The sequence below is a fragment of the Canis aureus genome, chromosome 5 (assembly GCF_053574225.1).
Source record: "Canis aureus isolate CA01 chromosome 5, VMU_Caureus_v.1.0, whole genome shotgun sequence".
Taxonomy (NCBI): Eukaryota; Metazoa; Chordata; class Mammalia; order Carnivora; family Canidae; genus Canis; species Canis aureus.
Genome location: NC_135615.1, coordinates 35432941 through 35453633, shown reverse-complemented (window position 1 = coordinate 35453633; position 20693 = coordinate 35432941). Strand labels below are relative to the sequence as shown.

Sequence of the window (20693 nt, the reverse complement as noted above, 5' to 3'; positions counted from 1 at the left end):
CATTCTCTAAAGAGAACAGTGGTGTCAGGTTTTCAGGCTTATCAGATTGAGAACCTCAGGTGAAAACAGCACAATTCTATACCCTAGTACACCTATGTCTGTCTGCTCCTAAACTTATATTCTCTTAAGAGCAATCTGATTGGTGCAAGCAGTAGTTTCTAAACCTGACTGCACACTGGAACCGTTTGGGAAGTTTTTTTTGTTTTGTTTTTTTTTAATGGTTTTATTTTAAAGTAATCTCTACACTCAACATGGGCTTGAACTCACAAACCTGAGATCAAGAGTCACCTACTCCACCAACTGAGCCAGGCAGGGACCCCCGATCTAGGGGCTTTTAAAAAACAAGTTTCCCCAGCTCCACCCTAGTCTTCCTGAATGAGAATATCTGGGGAGGGACCCTGAAAAAAAGCTCTTTAAGGTTAGTTATTTCAGTGAGCATACAAACTTGGTTGTAATCAGTATACAAATAAAATAGGAGTGGTGGCACATAAATCCATATATTTCACATATAAGGGACCAGATAAACACATTTCAGGGATAAGTACAATTACACTGAGGGCTGTCAGGGGCTGTGAGAAAGATCATGTTTGTAAACAAAACTAACTTGTCTGTTGAATTCTTCTTCATTTTCCATCCACATGTACTCTGCAAATGGATTGTCATCTTCATGAGAATGACCATTAATAATCACATCTTCATTGATGATGCTTGGGCTGGTACTGCTGCGACTTGGATCTTTCATGGTTGGCGTTAGTTGTCGTTTTTAACCTTAAAAGAAGAATAGTATATTTTGTCAGTCATTCTTTCAGTTCTTAGCACCTAATACCACTAGGCATCATGATTAGGTACCAGTTACACATGATATATTAATGAACATGAGAAATCAAGCAATTGGAAAGTTTGTTTCTTTCTCAAATGATCTTCATGTTTAAGAAATAGCCAAGAACAGCCTAGATTCATTTAGTGATGTTTTCTGATAACAGTCAATGATGGTAATCAACTGCTTGAATGTAATTCCTAAATCATCTGATTTTTAAAATACTCCCTATGGGGATCTTTGGGTGGCTCAGCAGTTTGGCGCCTGCCTTTGGCCCAGGGCATGATCCTGGAGTCCCGGATCGAGTCCCACGTCGGGCTCCCGGCATGGAGCCTGCTTCTTCCTCCTCCTGTGTCTCTGCCTCTCTCTCTCTCTATCATAAATAAAAATAAAATAAAATAAAATAAAATACTCCCTATGCCTTGCTTTATAAAACAAGCATGGTCTGGAAGACTTAAGTCATCAAGTGACTTTATGAAAAGCAAAATTCTACTTTTAAAAACTAGTACTGGTACTAAAAAGCCCAGAGACTACAAATGAAAACAGACTTCTTAATAACCTCTCAGATCTTTTGACCTCATAGCACAGTCTCTATTTGTTTTAAATCTGGGTCCATGTCAAGTTCCATGTCTGGATTTGTCCACTATACAATGAATTTCAGGCATCTAATCTATGTAATATGCATGCTTTTAAATGAGATAGTGTATCTCCAGACTGCTTTTTAAATTGTTTTATTTCATTCACAGTATATAATCAATATCTTTCCATCCAAGTTGATCAAACTACCCTGCTGACAGAAAAACTTCTAGACTAAGTCCAAATGAAATCTCCAATAAGAAAAATGACATTAACATCTCAGGTTCACAGTAAAGGGTACATTAAGAAAATGCAACTTTGGGAAGTAGGGACAGCATTCAAGGCATAAGGCAAAACTCATCATGACTGTCATGGTGAGGAGGGATCTCCTCTAAGAATGTGAAAACTAAGAAAAAAAGTGAAAACTAGGGACGCCCGGGTGGCTCAGCAGTTGAGCATCTGCCTTCGGCTCAGGGCATGATCCCAGAGTTCCAGGATCGAGTCCCACATTGGACTTCCCACAGGAGTCTGCTTCTCCCTCTGCCTGTGTCTATGCCTCTCTCTCATGAATAAATAAATAAAATCTTTAAAAAAAATGTAAGGGAATCCCTGGGTGGCTCAGCGGTTTGGCACCTGCCTTTGGCCCAGGGCGTGATCCCGGGATTGAGTCCCATATCGGGCTTCCTGCATGGAGCCTGCTTCTCCTTCTGCCTGTGTCTCTGCCATTCTCTCTGTGTCTCTCATGAATAAATAAAATCTTAAACAATGTGAAAGCTATACCTCATATGAAGCTTCCTAATTTTCCTCCTTAATGCTCTCTTCTCTATGAACCATTCCATATCATCAGCATCTCCATCTATCACGTCAAGGTTAGTGACAAGCCTATTGGACATATCCTAACATCATGGGCAGGTAGGGCACAACCCACTCTAATTCCTCCAGGCTCTTGGCCTTTACCACCTCCCAAAGGGTGGGCTTCTTTTTCATTCTGCACTGGAGTAAGCTCTTCTTCTTTACTTTCATGGGGGACATTTTCCATGTTTGGATTTTTCTCCTGCTTCCTCTTCCTGCAGGAATCAGAAGCAGTCTTCCTCTCTTAGCCTTGAAATCTGGGGCATCAATTGACCTAAAGACCTGTAACTTCCTCCTTACCTGGGCTATAGGCTCACTCATCTTCCGGGCATTAGCAAATCCGTACCCACAAATGACTACCAAACTCCAACTAGCTCAAGCACTTAATCTCTTTTTATGTGAGTAAAAGCAGAGCAGTATCTAAATATAGTAGGTCTGGTTTCTTATATACTACTCAATAGGTGATGACATGGTCTAACCCAGCTGATATATTGCTGGCTCAAAGTCTGAAGCATAAGGTTTAGATTCTACAATATTCTACTAATTCATTAAGTATGAAATTGCTAAAATTATATTTACATATAATAGAGGAGTCACTTGTACATAACATCAAACAGCAGAGTGACTTGCTCCAAAGGGAGAAATCAGCATACCTAATATGAGAACAGAGTTTTGAAATCTTCAGGCTTGGGGCACCTGGGTGGCTCACTTGGTTAAGTGTCCGACTCTTGATTTTGGCTTAGGTAATGATTTCAGGGTCATGATATTGAGCCCCAAGTCGGTTTCTGTCCTGGGTGTGGAGCCTGCTTAAGCTTCTCTCTCTCCCCTTCTCCTCCACCCTCCAAATAAAAACAAACTTCAGGCCTTTTTACTCCAAAGTCACCATAATGAAGTAAAACACTAAAACTAAAACCTCTTACTACAAGTAGTTTTTTTCCTTGGGTTTAAGGTTCAGAAAGCACCAGCCCTACGTGTACTGCTGGTCCTTTAGATTTTTTTTTTCTTCAAGTAGGCTCCAAGCCCAACGTAGGGATGGAACTCACAACCCTGAGATCAAGAGTCAGAGCTTGAGTAAGAGCTGACTGACTAGTAAGAGCAGTAAGAGCTTACTGACTCAGCCAGCCAGGTACCCCTCCTGGGATTCATTTTATGGACTTATCCTTAAAAGTATGTAAAATATAACCTCATTCTGTTCATATAATGTGAATTTAGTTTAAGGTGGGAGTGGAGGGGGGTGGCTTCTAGCCTAACACACACTCGCATATTCTGAAATCCTGAACACTGCTGACAATACCATCATGGCAGTGACATTTTTAGGTAAGAGGTCCTCAGCTAAAAATTACTCAACTTCTGCTCTACTTATTATTGTATACATGTGAAAGAGAGGCAGAGACAGACTGAGATTTATGAGTGGGTAGGATGAAAACATGACTTGGGTTAGGAAAAAGAGGCACCATAAAAGCAGGACAGAAAACAGACAATGGATATCTTTGATTTATTTATCATTACTCTTGTATGAAATAAAATCCTTTATTTTGATAACAAGTTCTTACTAAAGAGCAATCAGTTCCTCTGAAGAAAATTACTCATTCTCCTATGTTAGGCATTACATTTTAGATTAGCCTCAAATATTATGAAAAGCAGGAGTCAATCCTGTTTTGCACTGAATGAACTCTGTTTACTTTGCATGAGCTGATCAGCAGGTTCAAAGACAGTGCAATTAATAACAGCTTTTGTTATTTTCCCAACATGTATCCTATCCCAACTTATACCCCTTAAATACTTTCTTTCAGAAGACCACAATATTAACAAGAGACTTATAGCTTTAGTTAAAAAAAAAATTTTTACCACAGACTATGGGATATTCAATATTCAAATGGAATTGTGTAGTTAAGTAGCAACCATATGTTTGAGACATGTCCATTTAGAAGTACTTCTAACTTGTTTTGAAATAAGCCTCAGTGACTGAACGTACATCTACACAGAAGTGCAAACTATGTTTTTAAAGAAAAATAATTTTCCATACAATTTATGAGCACAAGCCTTGTGTAAACAAGAAAAATCTGCCTCAGCAAATTCTATAGTTTGAGAATCCCAGGGGATTCCCTTCCCCCTTTGTTTGATGCCAACCATTAACAGAATATAAACAGAGTTTAGAAAAAAAAAGGGCCTAATCTCTGTGTTTGACAAGGCTGTAAGTCAGCTTTCTGCGCTGACTTTATCAAACAAGTTGTGGCTTGGTATAGATCCTAGTGAAAGAGTCCATAAAGGACCATAGGTAAAATTACCTTACCGAGCAATATTTGGAAAACAAATCATAACTGAAATCAAGAAAAAAGAACTGAAACCTGGACACTGACCATATACCTTAGAGAGCCAAGGGAAGGAACAACTCCTTACCAGACCACATTTCTGGCTACAGCCAAGCAAAGTGAAAATCAGGGTGATAAGGATCACTTACTTTCAGAACTCTGATAGACCTACAATCATTGAACACAAGGTGTTCTAATGTAATGTATCAAAATTTTAATTTTCTTATTCTTGACCCTTTTTGGACCACACTCTTTATATTTCATCTTCTGTGTGTCCTCCTGTTTTTAAAAAATTGAGTATGGGGTCACCTGGCCGGCTCAGTCTGTAGAGCACATGACTCTTCTTTTTATTAAAAGATTTATTTTAGAGAAAGAGAGAGTGCACAAGTGAGAGAGCACATGCGCAGTGGGGAGGGGAAAGGGAAAGAGAGCCTTAAGCAAATTCTGTGCTGAGCCTGACCAATGGGGCTCCATCCCAGAACAACCAAGAAATGGACATTTAACCAACTGCGCCATCTATGTGCTCCTTGTAGCTTTAAAAACTGGACTTTTTAAACTTTAAATTAGGTAGAAAAAGCCATAAAAATGAGGTCTCATCAAATAGAGCATACTAATACGGAGAAATTATAAAAAACAACAAAGAATTTCTCAGTTGAAAAGTACAATAACCAAAATGGAAAATTTACTAGATGGATTACAACAAATTTGCTCAAGGAGGAAAAAGAAATCAGCAAACTTGAAGATTAAGTCAATTGAGGTTATTGAGCTTGAGGAAAGAAAGAAAACAATGAAGAAAAAAAAAGAACCTTAGAGACCAACGGGAAATCATCCAATGTAACAACATACACATAATGAAAATCTTGGAAGGAGAAGACAAAGGGCCAGAAGACATGGCTCCTTGGGGCACTTGGCTGGTTCAGTCAGTAGAGCATGTGACTCTTGATCTCAGGGTTGTGAATTCGAGCCGCATGCTGGGTGTAGAGACTGCTTAAAAATAAATCTTAGGGGTGCCTGGGTGGCTCATCAGACTTCAGATTCTCTTTCCCTCTGCCCTTCTTCCTCTGATAAGTAAAATCTTAAAAAATAGAAAAAAAAATCCTAAAAAAAAAAAAAGAAAACCCAAAAGCCAAAAAAACCCAACAGCTCCAAACTCCTCCAATTTGATGAAATCTGTATGTGTTACTCTACACATCCAAGAAGTTCAACAAACTCCAACTAAGATAACTCAAAGTGATCCACATCAAGGCATATTATAATGAAATTATTGAAAGACAAAAGGAAGCGACACTTCGAAATCTCCAAAATAAGATTAACAGTTGATTTCACATCAGAAACCACAGAGGCCAGAAGACAAAGTGCTGAAAGACATTCAAAACAAAACTATTTTTCAAAAATTAAGCAGAAATTAAGACATCTCCAGATAAATTTAAAAAATGAGAGGGGCACCTCACTGGTTTAGTGGGTTAGCATTTGCCTTCGGCTCAGGTCACAATGTCAAGGTCCTGGGATCCAGCCCCATGTGGGGAGAAGGGGTCCCTGCTCAGCAAGGAGTCTGTTGACTCCCCCTTTGCCGTGCCTCCCCTCTTGACTCATGCTCTCAAATAAATATGTAAAATCTTTAATAAAAAGCGGGGGGTGCGGGTGGGGGGTGGAGAACCTTGGGTGGCTCAGCAGTTTAGCATCTGCCTTTGGCCCAGGGAATGACCCTAGAGTCTGGGGACTGAGTCTCACATTGGGCTCCCAGCATGGAGCCTGCTTCTCCCTCTGCCTGTGTCTCTGCTTCTCTCTCTCATGAATAAATAAAGTCTTTAAAAAAAAAAGGGGGGGTGGAGAAAGCACACATTACCGGTACACCTGTCCTATAAGAAAAGTTAAGGTGAGTCCTTCAGGCTAAATAAAACAAGGAGGGATCCCTGGGTGGGGCAGCGGTTTGGTGCCTGCCTTTGGCCCGGGGCGCGATCCTGGAGACTCGGGATCGAGTCCCACGTCGGGCTCCCAGTGCATGGAGCCTGCTTCTCCCTCTGCCTGTGTCTCTGCCTCTCTCTCTCTCTCTCTCTCTGTGGCTATCATGAATAAATAAATTTTTAAAAAAATTAAAAAAATAAAACAAGGACACTGCAATATTAACTTGAATCCGTCTGAAGAAATAAAGAACAATGAAAAAGGTAACGACACAAATACAGAAATTAGTAATAATGTATTTTTGGCTTTTAACTCCTTTTTCTCTTAAAAGACAAATGCATAAAACAGTAATTATTATGCATGTTAATGGGCACACAATGTATAATTTTTGACAATAACATGAGGGGTGTACAGTGCTATAAAGGAGCTAAGTTTTTGTGTACTCTTGAAACTAAATTGGTATTAATTTAAGCTTGATGTCACAAACTAAGGTGATTACTAGGGAAATAACTTTTTAAAAAACATTTTTATTTATTCATGAGAGACAGAGAAAGACAGAGTGAGGCAGAGACACAGGCAGAGGGAGAAGCAGGCTTCCTGCAAGGAGCCCAATATGGGACTCGATTCCAGATCCAGGGATCAAGCCCTGAGCTGAAGGCAAACACTCAATTGCTGATTCACCCAGGCATCCCAAAAATAACCTTAAAAATATACAGTAAAGGGTATATAGCTGGGGCCTATCATCATCCTATCTGGAGGCAGCCAGAAAGCAGCAGCTTCAAGATCCCAAAGAGTCTGTGAGCTCCCAGCTTCTCTAACTAGGAAAAAGTTTTTCTTTAAAACAAAACAAAAAAATATAAGAAATGCTGGAAATAAAAGAGAAGTACCTGATTTGCTTGAGTGATGTCTGAGAACACAAAGCAGATTATGACTTGACAAATCACACAACTGGAGGGACACCTAGGTGGCTCAGCGGTTGAGCGTGTCTGCCTTCAGCTTGGGGCGTGATCCCGCAGTCCCAGGATAGAGTACCACGAGGGGCTCCTTGCATGGAGCCTGCTCTGCCTCTGTCTCTCTCTGTCTCTCTCGTGAATAAATAAGATCTTTAAAAAAATAAAAATAAAAACACAACTGGGAACTAAATCATACCGATCTGTTGCTATGCTTCAATCAGACCCTTTAAAACTGGCAGAAATGGGGCACCTGGCTGGCTCAGTCAGTGGAGGGTGAAACTCTCAATCTTAGGGTTATAAATTTGAGCCCCATGTTGGGTGCAGAGTTTACTTAAAAATAAAATCTTAGGTGTGCCTGGGTGGCTCAGTTGGTTAGGTGTCAGACTCTTGGTTTCAGCTCAGGTCAAGATTTCATGAGTAATGGGATGGAGCCCTGTGTGGGGCTCCAGGTTCAGCAGGGAGTGAGGCTTGAAGACTCCTCCCACAAGCACACCCTAGCTGTCTCTCCAATCAATCAATCTTAAGAAATAAATAAGATCTTAAAAACAAAACTGGCGGAAATGAACTAAGAAAGCCAGTAATTTCCCAATTTTTTAAAGTTCACTATTTACTTCAAAACCATGATCATGCTGTAAAATTCTCAAATTATCAGAAAATAACTAAAAAATTATAATTTTGAGAAATTATAATTTTTATCCTTAATCTCATGCAAAGATTTATTATTCTTGAACTCAGGACTTCGAGATTAAGAGTCATATGCTCTATCAACTGAGCCAGCCAGGTGCCCCTCATGAAAACAATTTTTAAAATAATATCCTGGGGTGCCTGAGTGGTTAAGTGGCTGACTGTTGGTTTTGGCTCAGGTTGTGACACATGCTCAGCTGGGAATCTGCTTGCGGATTCTCTTTCTTCCTCTCCCTCTGCCCCTCCCTCTACTTACCCTCTCTCACTCTCTAAAATAACTCTTGGGGATCCCTGGGTGGCTCAGCAGTTTAGTGCCTGCCTTTGGCCCAGGGCGTGATCCTGGAGTCCCGGGATTGAGTCCTGCATCGGGCTCCCAGCATGGAGCCTGCTTCTCCCTCTGCCTGTGTCTCTGTCTCTCTATGTCTATCATGAATAAATAAAATCTAAATAAATAAATAAATAAATTAATTAATTAATTAATTAAATCTTACGAGATCAGGCGCGTTCACGGTGGTATGGCCGTAGACAAATAAAATAAATCTTAAAAAAAAAACAAAAACAGTAATACTAACTAACTCAGAACTAGTTTAATATATCTAGTAGTTGTTTGTAATAAGATTTCCCTAAATGGAAACCACAAAATAGTAAAAACAGTAATGTATCACCTTATACTTGCTTTGTTTTCAAGAATCATTAAAAAATTTTCATTTTTAAAAAATATTTAATTATTTATTCATTCATTCATAGTGACACAGAGAGAAAGAGAGAGAGAGAGAGGCAGAGACACAGGCAGAGGGAGATGCAGGCTCCATGCAGGGAGCCCGACGCGGGACTCTATCCCTTGTCTCCAGGATCACACTCCGGGCTGCAGGCGGCATTAAACCGCTGCGCCACCGGGGCTGCCCCATTAAAAAATGTTTAGACAGCAGGTGTTCGTATACAGGAAATTTTGTTGGAAAAGAAACCATCAAAGTGAAAGAATGTATATATAAACCATATACTATTTAGAGAAGAAACAAATACAAGGTAGATGTACAAAACAGGTCTAATACTGGGCACCTGGATGGCTCATTGGGTTAACTGTCCAACACTTATTCTCAGCTCAGGTCTTATCTCAGAGTCCTGAGTTCAAACTCTGTGTTGGACTCTATATCCAGTGTGGAGCCTACTTCAAAACCAAACCAAACCAAACCCAACCCAACCCAACCCCCAGGTCTAACATATATACATTCTTTCCTCTCCATCTCCACTCCTATCCAGAGGTAATCAGTGTTAAGAGCTTAGTATGTATCCTTTCATATCTTTTTTGCTTATAGAAACACAGAGGATTTTTATATTTTAATAGAATCATGCTGTAAATAAAGATCCATACTAGTCAACATGTACAGGTATACCTCACTTTTTTTTAAAGATTTTATTTATTAATGAGAAACACAGAGAGAGAGAGAGGCAGAGACACAGGCAGAGAGAGAAGCAGGCTCCATGCAGGGAGCCTGATGTGGGACTTGATCCCAACCTGAGCCAAAGGCAGATGCTCAACCACTGAGCCACCCAGGTGTTTATATCTCACTTTTTAATGGATGAAGCAGCACTAATAATTACTAATAATTACTTAACTACTTCTCCCCTCCGATGCACATCTACATTCCCAGCTTTTTGTTGTTGTTGTTACAAACAATCCTACTCTGATCACTCTTGCACACATATCCTTTTCTATTTATGCTATCTGTATAATACACTTTAAGTGGGAATAGGAGTCAAAAGCCAAAAGCCATGAGCATTTGTAACTTTAAGACTGATTATTAGCCCAAATGTGGTAATGTACAATCTTGAAATACACTGAGTGCTCCCACTTCTCTATCCTTAACAGTTCTGGACATAACTAATATATTTTATTTATTTATTTATTTATTTTTTACTTTTCACATTTATTACAACTCATTGTTCTTTTTCTCATTTTGTTTGTTTACATGCAACTAATATATTTTAGTTTTGCAATCAGACTCAAAGTAGAATCTCACTGTTTTTTCCTTTACACCCTCTGGGATATGCTTACTAGCTTAGGAAGTCTTTTCCTACTCTGAGGTTTTATTTTTATATTTTCTCTCGTTAGTTTCACTTTTTTTTTTTTTTACACTTAAATCTTTAATTCACATGAGACTAAGTATGATGTTAAGGATCTATATTTTCCCATAAATACATCACACACCATTATTTAACCAAGGCTTATTCCCTGTATTTATAATTAAATTCCCACTTGTACTATGTTTCTAGAATATTTATTCTGTAATTGTAAAATGTATACTGCTTTATCTTCAACTACCTTGAGAATTTTAAACCATAGTACAATGAATGCTTTGTACCTTTCGTCTACATTCACCAACTGCCAACGGTCATTTTCTTTATAGAATTTTTTTTTTTTTTGCTTAAACCTAAGTTGCAGGGGCTTAGGTGGTTGGGCACCCGACTCAATTTCAGCTCCAGTTATGACCTTGGGGGTCAAAGAGTTTGGTCCCCATCAGGCTCTGAGCTTAGCACGGAGTCTGCTTGAAATTCTTTCTCGCCCTCTGTCCTCCCTCTCTCTATCCACGCTCTTGTTCTCTTTCTAAAATAAATAAATCTTTATTTTCTTTAAAATTTTTAAAATTATTTTTATTATTTTTAAAATTTTCTTTTTAAGGTTTTATTTCTTTGAAAGAGAATGACAGCAAGAGCTAGAGCAGGGAGAGGGACAGAGGAAGAGAAGCAGACTCCCTGCTGAGCAGGGAGCCCAATGCGGAGCTCAATCCTAGGACTCTGAGACCATGACCTGAGAGGATGGCAGCCACTCAACTGAGCCACCCATGCACCCCAATAGATAAGTACCTAAAAAAAAAAAAAAAACAAATGTAAGTTACAAACATTGTGATCATTCATTGCTAAATATTTCAGCACAGGATCTTATTGTTTTGATTACAGTAGCCTTTCAGTAAGTTTTTTTTTTTTTTTAGTTTTAATACTTAGTAGTACAACTCCCACCTCCTGGTTTCTTTCTTTGGGGCAGGGGCAGTGAAAATCTTGTACATATATTCTTCATACGAACTTTAAGGATTTGGGGGGGGGGGGAGAGAGAGAGAGAGAGAGAGAGAGAACTCGAGCAGAGGTAGGGGCAGAGAGAGAATCTCAAGCAGACTCTGCCCTAAGCCTGGAGCCCAACATGGGGTTTGATCCTACCATGAACATCACAGCCTGAGCCAAAATCTAGAGTTGGATGCTTAATTGACTAAGCTACCCAGGCACCTCTTCATATAAACTTTTTGTCCATAATAGTCTGACTGGAATTTTATTAAATTTTACAACTTAATCAGGATTGATACCAGTCTTTCCAATGAACACTAAAAAATGCTGGAGGAGGGGTGCATGGGTGGCTGAGTTGGTTTAGTGGCCAACTTTTGGTTTTGGCTTAGGTCAAGATCTCAGGGTAGAGAGTGAGCTCCATGTCAGTCAGGCTCTCTGCTCAGCAAGGAGTCTGCTTCTCCTTTCCCTCTGCCCCTCCCTATACTTGCATATTTTCTCTGAAATAAATTAATCTAAAAAAATAAAAATTAAAGTGTTAGATGACTTTAAAAAAATTTACTTGACAGTGTGATAGCAAGAGAGAGAGTATGAGCAGGAGGGAGTGGGAGAGGCAGCCTCCCTGCTAAGCTGGGACCATGACTTGCACCAAAGGTGGACGCTTAACTGACTGAACTATCCAGGCGTCCCTGAATGACATATTTTCAAAGAAACCTTTAAAAGCCCTCAAGTGGGGCAGCCCGGTGGCTCAGCGGTTTAGCACCGCCTTCAGTCCAGGACGTGATCCTGGAGACCCAGGATCGAGTCCCAAGTCGGGCTCCATGCATGAAGCCTGCTCCTCCCTCTGCCTGTGTCTCTGCCTCTCTCTCTGTGTCTCTCATGAATAAATAAAATCTTTAAAAAATAAATAAATAAAAGCCCTCAAGTGTTGACATGAAAGTAAAATGGGAATTCAGAGAACATGGTGGAATTTTAAAGATTTATTTACTTAAGAGAGAGCATGTATATGTACTCTGATAAATGAAAAATCTTAAAAAAAAACATACAAATGGCCAATAAATACACGAAAAGAGGCTCAATATTATCAACAATAGGGGAAGCGCAAATCAAAATTACAATGAGATCCCACTTTACACTAAAATGACTGTAATAAAAAAAATAGATACTAACAAGTATCGGGGTGAATGTGCAGAAATCCCTCATTTACTGCAGATAGAACGCTAAAATGATACAGCTGCTTTGAAATAGTATGGCAGTTCCTCAAAAGATTAAACATGGAACCCAGCAATTATACTCCTAAATATATACCCAAGAAATATGAAAATACATGCCTACACAAAACTTGTACACAAATGTTTACAGCAGTTATTATTCATAATAGCCAAAAAGTTATTAAAACCCAGTGGTCCACCAACTATATAAATACTATCTATGTCCATACTACAGAATTTCACTCGATAATTAAAAAAACAGGGATGCCTAGGTGGCTTAATGGTTGAGTGTCTGCCTTTGGCTCAGGGTGTGATCCCATAGTCCCAGGGTCTAGTCCCACATAAGGCTCCCTACGGGGAGCCCGCTTCTCCTTCTGCCTGTGTCTCTGCCTCTCTGTGTCTCTCATAAATAAATCAATAAAATCTTAAAAAAAAAGGGATCCCTGGGTGGTGCAGCGGTTTAGCGCCTGCCTTTGGCCCAGGGCGCGATCCTGGAGACCCGGGATCGAATCCCACGTCGGGCTCCCGGTGCATGGAGCCTGCTTCTCCCTCTGCCTGTGTGTCTCTGCCTCTCTCTCTCTCTCTCTCTCTCTCTGTGACTATCATAAATAAATAAAAATTAAAAAAAACTTTATTTAAAAAAAAAAGTTAAATACTTGATACATGCTATATCTTAAATAAACATTGAAAACATAACAGTAAGTGAAAGGAGTCCATCACAAAGTGCCACGTATTATATGAAAGCTAAGGGGTAACAAGCTTCTAAAATTGATTGTGGTGATGGATATACAATTCTATGAATATCCTAAAAATCACTCTGCCGTATACTTTATTTTTTAAAGATTTCATTTATTTATTCATGAGACAGAGAGAGAGGCAGAGGGAGAAGCAAGCTCCCTGATGCAGGACTTGATCCTGGGACTCTGGGATTGCACCAGGAGCTGAAGGCAGCCGCTTATCTACTGAGCCATCCAGGTGTCCCTCCCTTAGCTTCTGATAAACTGATCTCTTCCTTCCTCATATCTAGTGTTTCCCAACTTTATTAGAATGCTTTTCAGACTAACACCATTAATGGATACAAGTAAGAGTTTGTGAAACAATGCACACTTGGATTAAGATTGACAGCACATATGGTCCTGGGCGAATTAATTAAAGTATGTACTCAAGATATAATACCAGAAGCACAAACCCCGGGACCACGCCCTGAGCTCAAGCAACCGCTCAAATACTTGAGCCACCCAGGCATCCCTGCCCTGTACTTTAAATGAGTGACTTCCAGCTCATGAGAGCTGTTAAAAAAATACTCATTACCTACAGGGATTAGTAGGTGGCAAGAGATGTTTTGTTACATCTTTTGAGTTTAAAATGGATTATCTATTAAAAATTCAACTTCAATAAGCCCCTACTTTAATTCCATTGATTTTTTCTACTTATTAAAAAAAAATTTTTTTAAAGATTTCTATTTATTCATAGAGAGAGAGAGAGAATGAGAGGCAGAGACACAGGCAGAGGGAGAAGCAGGCTCCATGCAGAGAGCCCAAAGCGGGACTCGATCCAGGGTCTCCAGGATCAGGCCCCGGGCTGCAGGCAGCACCAAACCGCTGCGCCACCAGGGCTGCCCTTGTTTTTTCACTCTATTTTCCTTTCCTCTCTACTTAATTTCAGCCAATTTACTGTTTTTCAAGCTGACAAATGTTTTTCAACCTTTCATTTAATAAAAAATTTTAACCTATAAATCTCCTATACAAAACGTAGTTCTCATCAATCTTAGCTAATTACAAATTATTTAATTTATAATGAACCACAGATTATATGGAAGAATATTTTTAAAATTTCCAAGTGGTGTGAGAATGGTGAAAATTAACAAGACAGGAAACAACAAATGCTGGAGAGGATGTGGAGAAGGGGAACCCTCTTGCACTGTTGGTGGGAATGTGAACTGGTACAGCCACTGTGGAAAACTGTGTGGAGGTTCCTCAAAGAGTTAAAAATAGACCTGCCCCACGACCCAGCAATTGCACTGCTGGGGATTTACCCCAAAGATACAGATGCAGTGAAACACCGGGACACCTGCACCTCGATGTTTATAGCAGCAATGTCCACAATAGCCAAACTGTGGAAGGAGCCTCGGCGTCCATCGAAAGATGACTGGATAAAGAAGATGTGGTCTATGTATACAATGGAATATTCCTCAGCCATTTGAAACGACAAATACCCACCATTTGCTTTGACGTGGATGGAACTGGAGGGTATTATGCTGAGTGAAATAAGTCCATTGGAAAATGACAAACAGTATATGGTCTCATTCATTTGGGGAATATAAAAAATAGTGAAAGGGAATAAAGGGAAAGGAGAGAAAATGAGTGAAAATATCAGTGAGGGTGACAAAACATGAGAGACACCTAACTCTGGGAAACGAACAAGGGGTAGTGGAAAGGGAAGTGGGCAGGGGTTTGGGGTGACTGGGTGATAGGCACTGAGGGGGGCACGTGGGATGAGCACTGGGTGTTATGCTATATGTTGGCAAATTGAACTCCAATAAAAAAAATAAATTTCCAAGTGGTTAAGGTTCTTTTGGTTACACTTTGGTCCCTGACTTCTAGTTTTATTTCATTATGTTATAAAATGTTGCTAAAAGAATCTTCATTTTTTGGGACTTATTACAATTTTGTTTGCAGACAGCTATGGTTTTTGCAAAATGTCCTTTGGGCCTGAAGAGAAAAATATGTGATTTCTACTTTAAGGTACACACACACAATATTTACTTTATCTGTTAAATTCTGAAAGTGGTGTTGAGAGATTATTTGACCCAGCTCATAGAAATTTATCATTTTTTGAAAACTGATGTTTGGTTTAATGTCTTCCATCATAAGTTCATGTTTATTTTTCCTAGTTTCTTTTTCTGTTAAAGGATTTTATTTTTATTTATTTATTTGACAGAGTTAGCCAGAGCAAGTGAGCTTGAGCATGGGAGAGAAGGTAGAAGCAGGCTCCCTGCTGAGCAAGGAGCCAAAGTGAGGCTCTCAGGGCTGGATCCCAGGACCCCAGAAACATGACCTGTGCGGAAGGCAGATGCTTAGCCACCTAAGCACCCCTTTCTTAGAGTTTCTTACATTCTATTCCTGTACTTCCCCCCCACCCAAATTTTACATTTAAGTGATGTCTACACCCAACGTGGGGCTCAAACTCACAATCCCGAGACCAAGTCACATGCTTTACCAACTGAGCCAGCCAGGCATTCCTATTTTTTACTTTTTAAAAAAGATTTTACTTCAGAAGAGAGAGTATGTGCACATGCGAGCAGGAGGGGCAGAGGGAGAGGGAGAAGCAGACTCCCCACTGAACAGGAAGTGCGACTCGGAGCTTGATCCCAGGACCCTGTGACCATGACCTGAGCTGAAGGCACATGCTTAACTGACTGAGCTACCCAGGTGCCCCTATTTTCCTATTTTTTAATAGAGGTTTTAAGATACTGCATTTATTTTCTGTGACTTACAAACTACTGAGGAGTATCAGTTTTCTCCCCCAAGTCTGATATAATTGATATCAGCACCATAACGTTTAAGGTGTACAGGATAATGATGTGACATATCTATTGTGAAATTAGGATAGATTTACGTAGATCTCTATGAATTAAAACCAGGCTCTATATATCCCCAACTAATTCAAGACATTTTCTTTTAAAGATTTTATTTATTTGAGGGATGCCTGGGTGGCTCAGCAGTTGAGTGTCTGCCTTTGGCTAAGGTTGTGATGCCTGGGTCCTGGGATGGAGTCCCGAAATCGAGACCCACATCGGGCTTCCTGCATGGAGCCTGCGTCTCCTGCTCTGTCTCTCATGAATTAAAAAAAAAAGAAAAAAAAAAATATTTCAGAGAGTGAGTGAGAGTCAGCGAGCACAAGCCAGGGAGAGAGGCAGAGGGAGAAGCAGACTCTCCGCTGAGCCTAATGAGGGGCTCAATCCCAGGACCCCGTGATTATGACCTGAGTTGAAGGCAGACACCTAAGCGACTGAGTCATCCGGTGCCCCAATTTAAGACACTGAGAGTGCTTTCCCTTGTTCAGGCTATCCAACCCAATTCCTGCTCCCAGACAAGAACCTTTACTATGATTCTACTTAACCCCATTTCCTTCCTCCCTATCTCCGTGTTTAATTTAAGCTGTGTTAATTTCATACTATTTCGTTTTCCCTTAGGTATAGATCTTTTAGAAGAATTTCTGGGGGATCCCTGGGTGGCGCAGCGGTTTAGCGCCTGCCTTTGGCCCAGGGCGCGATCCTGGAGACCCGGGATCGAATCCCACGTCGGGCTCCCGGTGCATGGAGCCTGCTTCTCCCTCTACCTCTCTCTCTCTCTCTGGGACTATCATAAATAAATAAAAATTAAAAAAAAAAAAAGAATTTCTGAACCGAACACTTAAAATTCACATTATTGTCTGTTTACAGTTTGTTAGAATCATTGCTCATCATTGTTTCTTTTATTCATTATCTTCCCCTAACCTGACATGTTAGTTTTGGCTTAATATTTCCTCAAAAGGTTACCTGAAGTTATTTATTTCTAAGCCACTGCATGTCTGAAAATGGCTTTTGCTTTCATGTTTGAATAGTAATTTTACATGAGACAGATTTACACTTGTCCTTTCTATCATCTGCAAATATTCCAGCTTTCAGTGTTGTATTCTTTCTTTTATAAAGATCCTGTTCTGGTGAGAGTCTAACATGAGAGCTTAACACATGAAGAAATCTCACCAGATTTTGGTTAGGTGAGAGCAGTTTTTTCCTATTAATGCCATTAATGCTTTCAATCTACAAACTCACATATTCAGCTGTTTCTTCCCTCCCAAAATGCCTCTTTCACCTAATGGTTTCTAGAAAAAATTTAAATATGGAAATCTTTTAAGTCTTACAAACTTTTTCCCCTTGTTTCACCTCTCAAGAATTTTCATTAAAATTCAACTAGAAGTGTACCTGGGTGGCTCAGTTCATTAAATGCCCAACTCTTGATTTTGGCTCAGATCATCATCACAGGGTACTGGGATGGAGCCCTTTGTCAGGTTCAGCACTCAGTGGGGAGTCTGCTTGTCCCTCTCCCTCTGCCCCTCCTCCTGCTCATGCTCTCAGATAAATAAAATTTTTAAAAAATCCAAATAGAGTCCTCTCTTCTTTCCTTAATCTGACTCCACAGGCACCTTTTCTTATTCCATCAGGCTCTCTTCTGAAGTACTGTGATTTCTTAACCTTAACTGCAGACACATTATTATAATTAGTTGTCTCTCTAGCAGTTAGTGAGAAAGGATAAAGAAATTTCTACTTCAGCTTGTTTTCCACTCAAATTTGTAAGCAGTACTGAATTTTTCGTTTTAATGTTTGGCAGTATACATTAATGATTAAAAGCAGGGGCTCTAGAATCCAAGGGCAAGTTATTTAACCCCTTCATGTCTCAGATTCCCCATCTATTAAGTGGATAATAATTACCGAATCTAGGCACAGAGCCTGGCCCATGACACTATTATCTATTTTGGTGCTTATTAAACATTTAGATCAAAGGTTGCTGTAGCAAGGTATAAGGTAAAAAATATAAAATTTCAAAAACCCGTAGGAGTCAAACATCAAAAAACGAGGACTTTAGCCCTAATCTCAACTAGGTGTAACAAAGGTGATCCGGTGAGAGTAAGGATGGCTCAGCACTGTGTATCACATCACTAACAAAAGCTCAAAGCACATCAGAAACGCCATCCTTATTCATAAAAACTGATACAAAAAATAAGCAGATGGGGGTACACCTAGATGGCTCAGTCAGTTAAGCATCTGACTCTTAATTTCGGCTCAGGTCATGATCTCAGGGTCATTAAGAATGAGCCCTGTGTGACGCTCTGCACTTGGGTGTAGAGCCTGCTTAATTAAGATTCTTTTCCTTTCTCTCCACCACTCTCCTCTCCCCCTACTGCCCCACTCACTCTACAAAACAAATCAATATATGTAAAAATACAGGTTAAAAAATAAGCTGAAACAATTCAAACCTCTAAGTCTACACTATGCAATGCGGTGGCCAATAACTACATACGGCTATTTAAATCTAAATTAGAGGGGATCCCTGAGTGGCTCGGTGGTTTAGCATCTGCCTTCAGCCCAGGGCGTGATCCTGGAGTCCCAGGATCGAGTCCCACATCAGGCTCCCTGCATGGAGCCCGCTTCTCCCTCTGCCTCTCTCCCCCTCTCCCTCTCTGTCTCTCACGAATAAATAAAATCTTTTTTTAAATATCTAAATTAGAATAAAAATACGTACCTAATAAAATAATCTCTCAAACTTTTATTTCCTCAATTTCAAAATGGGCAAGATAAAATTTGCTCTGCCTGTATCATAAGGTTATGATAATGAGTAACTTTGTAAATTACAAAAATATGTAAAAGCACCAAAGGAAGGGGCCTGAGGCCTTATTTTCTACCTTCTTTCACTGCTCACAACATTCATGAAATTGCTACGCTAACAACATTTTACAAATGTTTATATTTTCTATCGAAACTGGAGCATCATTCACTAGAGTCATAAAGGGATAAACCTGAATAAGGTGTACAGTGTTTACTGAAGGAAGAGCCTCCTATAAACTTACTCTGTTCTGAAGAGGGTAGAGATCATCTACCTCAATTCAAGCTCATCAGTAGCAACATATATATAATAAAACCCTCCCAGCTCCCAAGCCTTTAACCGTCCCAGGGGGCTTCCACTGTCTAACACCCCAACCCTTAAAGAGATAAATAGGCTGTCATTTTTGGAAAGTCACCTATCTTTATTTGTTGTAGACACTTATTTGTGAGAAAAGATTAGTCTTGTACAAATTCACAATTAACAAGTAGCATAAACAAGCTAATTTGTCCCAAATAGCCTTTCACAAACCGGAGTCAGAAGCACAAACCAGCAAACACATTAAAAATCCTTAGATCAAAAAAAATAAAAAAATAAAAAAAATAAAAAAAAATAAAAATCCTTAGATCCCTTTCTTATTTCCTAACATAACCGTGTAGCGAGCGGTTGGAATATCAAAGGCTATTCTGAAGAAAATGCAAACACCACCTGCTCAACAGCAATTTGTGAAAAATCATGCCATGAAACTACAGTATTTGGCAGCACACGAAAACGGGAAGTTATCTTCTCTTGAAATAAATGTCAAAACCTGTCAGCTGTTAGACTTTCCCCCACGGAAGATCAGAAGCCAAATCCCTTCCTGAGTCTGAGGTTTCGGTGAAGTGATGGGGCTGCAAAATCTGGGCAAACAAGGCAACAAAAGGAAGCAGAAAAGGCCCCTTTTTGACTCACCAGAAAACCAAACTGCTGGCTGTTTCAATAATGTCTTGAAAAGACAAATTTCACCACAGGCCACGTAATTTTAGTGGCAGTGGGGAGTAGGCACATAGTGGAAGAGAAATGAAGAGGACGGGAATCCAAAAATAGGAATCGGATGGGCCTTAAAGTTCGTCTGGCTCACAACCCTCCCGGAGTAAAGGTCCAGCCCTCCTATCCTGAGCATGGGAAACGAAAATAAAATGAACTAAAAACAAAAGAAAGAATAAAGAATGAGTGACGGTGAAGAGACGGGAGAAAGCGGATCAGAACGGCACTGGCCCGAGGGCGACCGCAGAAGGCTCCCCCTAGAGCGCTCGCCAGCCCGCCAGTCCCTCCGCCCCTTTCTCTTCCCCTACCCCAGCCACGGGAGCAGTGCGCAAGCGCAGCAAGTAGGGGCTCCGCGTGGCGACGCGCAGGCGTAAACAGGGGAGAAACAATGAGCTTTGTTGCCGTAGCGGCGGGGGGGCGGGGGGCGGGGGAAGAGGGTGCTAGCGAGGAGGTGAAGGAGCGGAGGGGGGAAGGCACGAGAAAGTGCTATCCCGGCAGCCCTCGCGCGCCATCGAAGACCCGGATAGAGTGCTGCGAGATCCAAATCATAAATAATAATGACAATGAGAAAAAAAGCGACGGCCATTTCTCAGAGAAGAGCCTCAGCCAGTCCCAGCTCATCGCTCGGACGCGACTAAAGGTGCAAGGGACAAGGAAAGCCATACGAGACTTGGCGGCCAGCAACCCGGGGGACCCTCCAGGTCCCTCAACCGTTGCCGAGGTGTTGTCCCTCGACCGCCGGGGTCGCCGCACCCTTCTGGCCGCTCTGCCCGAGGGAACCCCTCACCCAGTGCACGGCAGCGGGGACGGCAGCCAACGAATCCGGTCGGCCTCCGCGGATCTCCACAGGCAGCGCCGCTCCCCCGCTCGACGCGCGCTTCGCCCGCCGCCTCCCTTCTCCAGTCCAAACAAACACCCCAGCCCGGAAGTGACTTCACTTCCGC

At 40.8% G+C, this 20693-nt stretch overlaps 1 protein-coding gene across 3 annotated transcripts in view; it reads right to left on the bottom strand.

The window, feature by feature from the left end:
• The window catches only part of PAIP2 (poly(A) binding protein interacting protein 2), a 24911-nt gene extending 4218 nt beyond the window's left edge, over window positions 1-20693 (bottom strand). Inside the window, exons 1-3 of one of the 3 annotated variants that reach the window (XM_077897402.1) lie at window positions 20537-20673; window positions 19675-19906; window positions 605-768 (exon numbers count right to left, since the gene is read on the bottom strand). In XM_077897402.1, the coding sequence (XP_077753528.1) occupies window positions 605-742 (138 nt within the window). In that variant the 5' untranslated portion in view covers window positions 743-768; window positions 19675-19906; window positions 20537-20673. Of the gene's footprint in view, window positions 1-604; window positions 769-7346; window positions 7538-19674; window positions 19907-20536 lie in introns of those variants that run through there. The other 2 variants (XM_077897401.1, XM_077897403.1) reach the window with 2 other exon arrangements.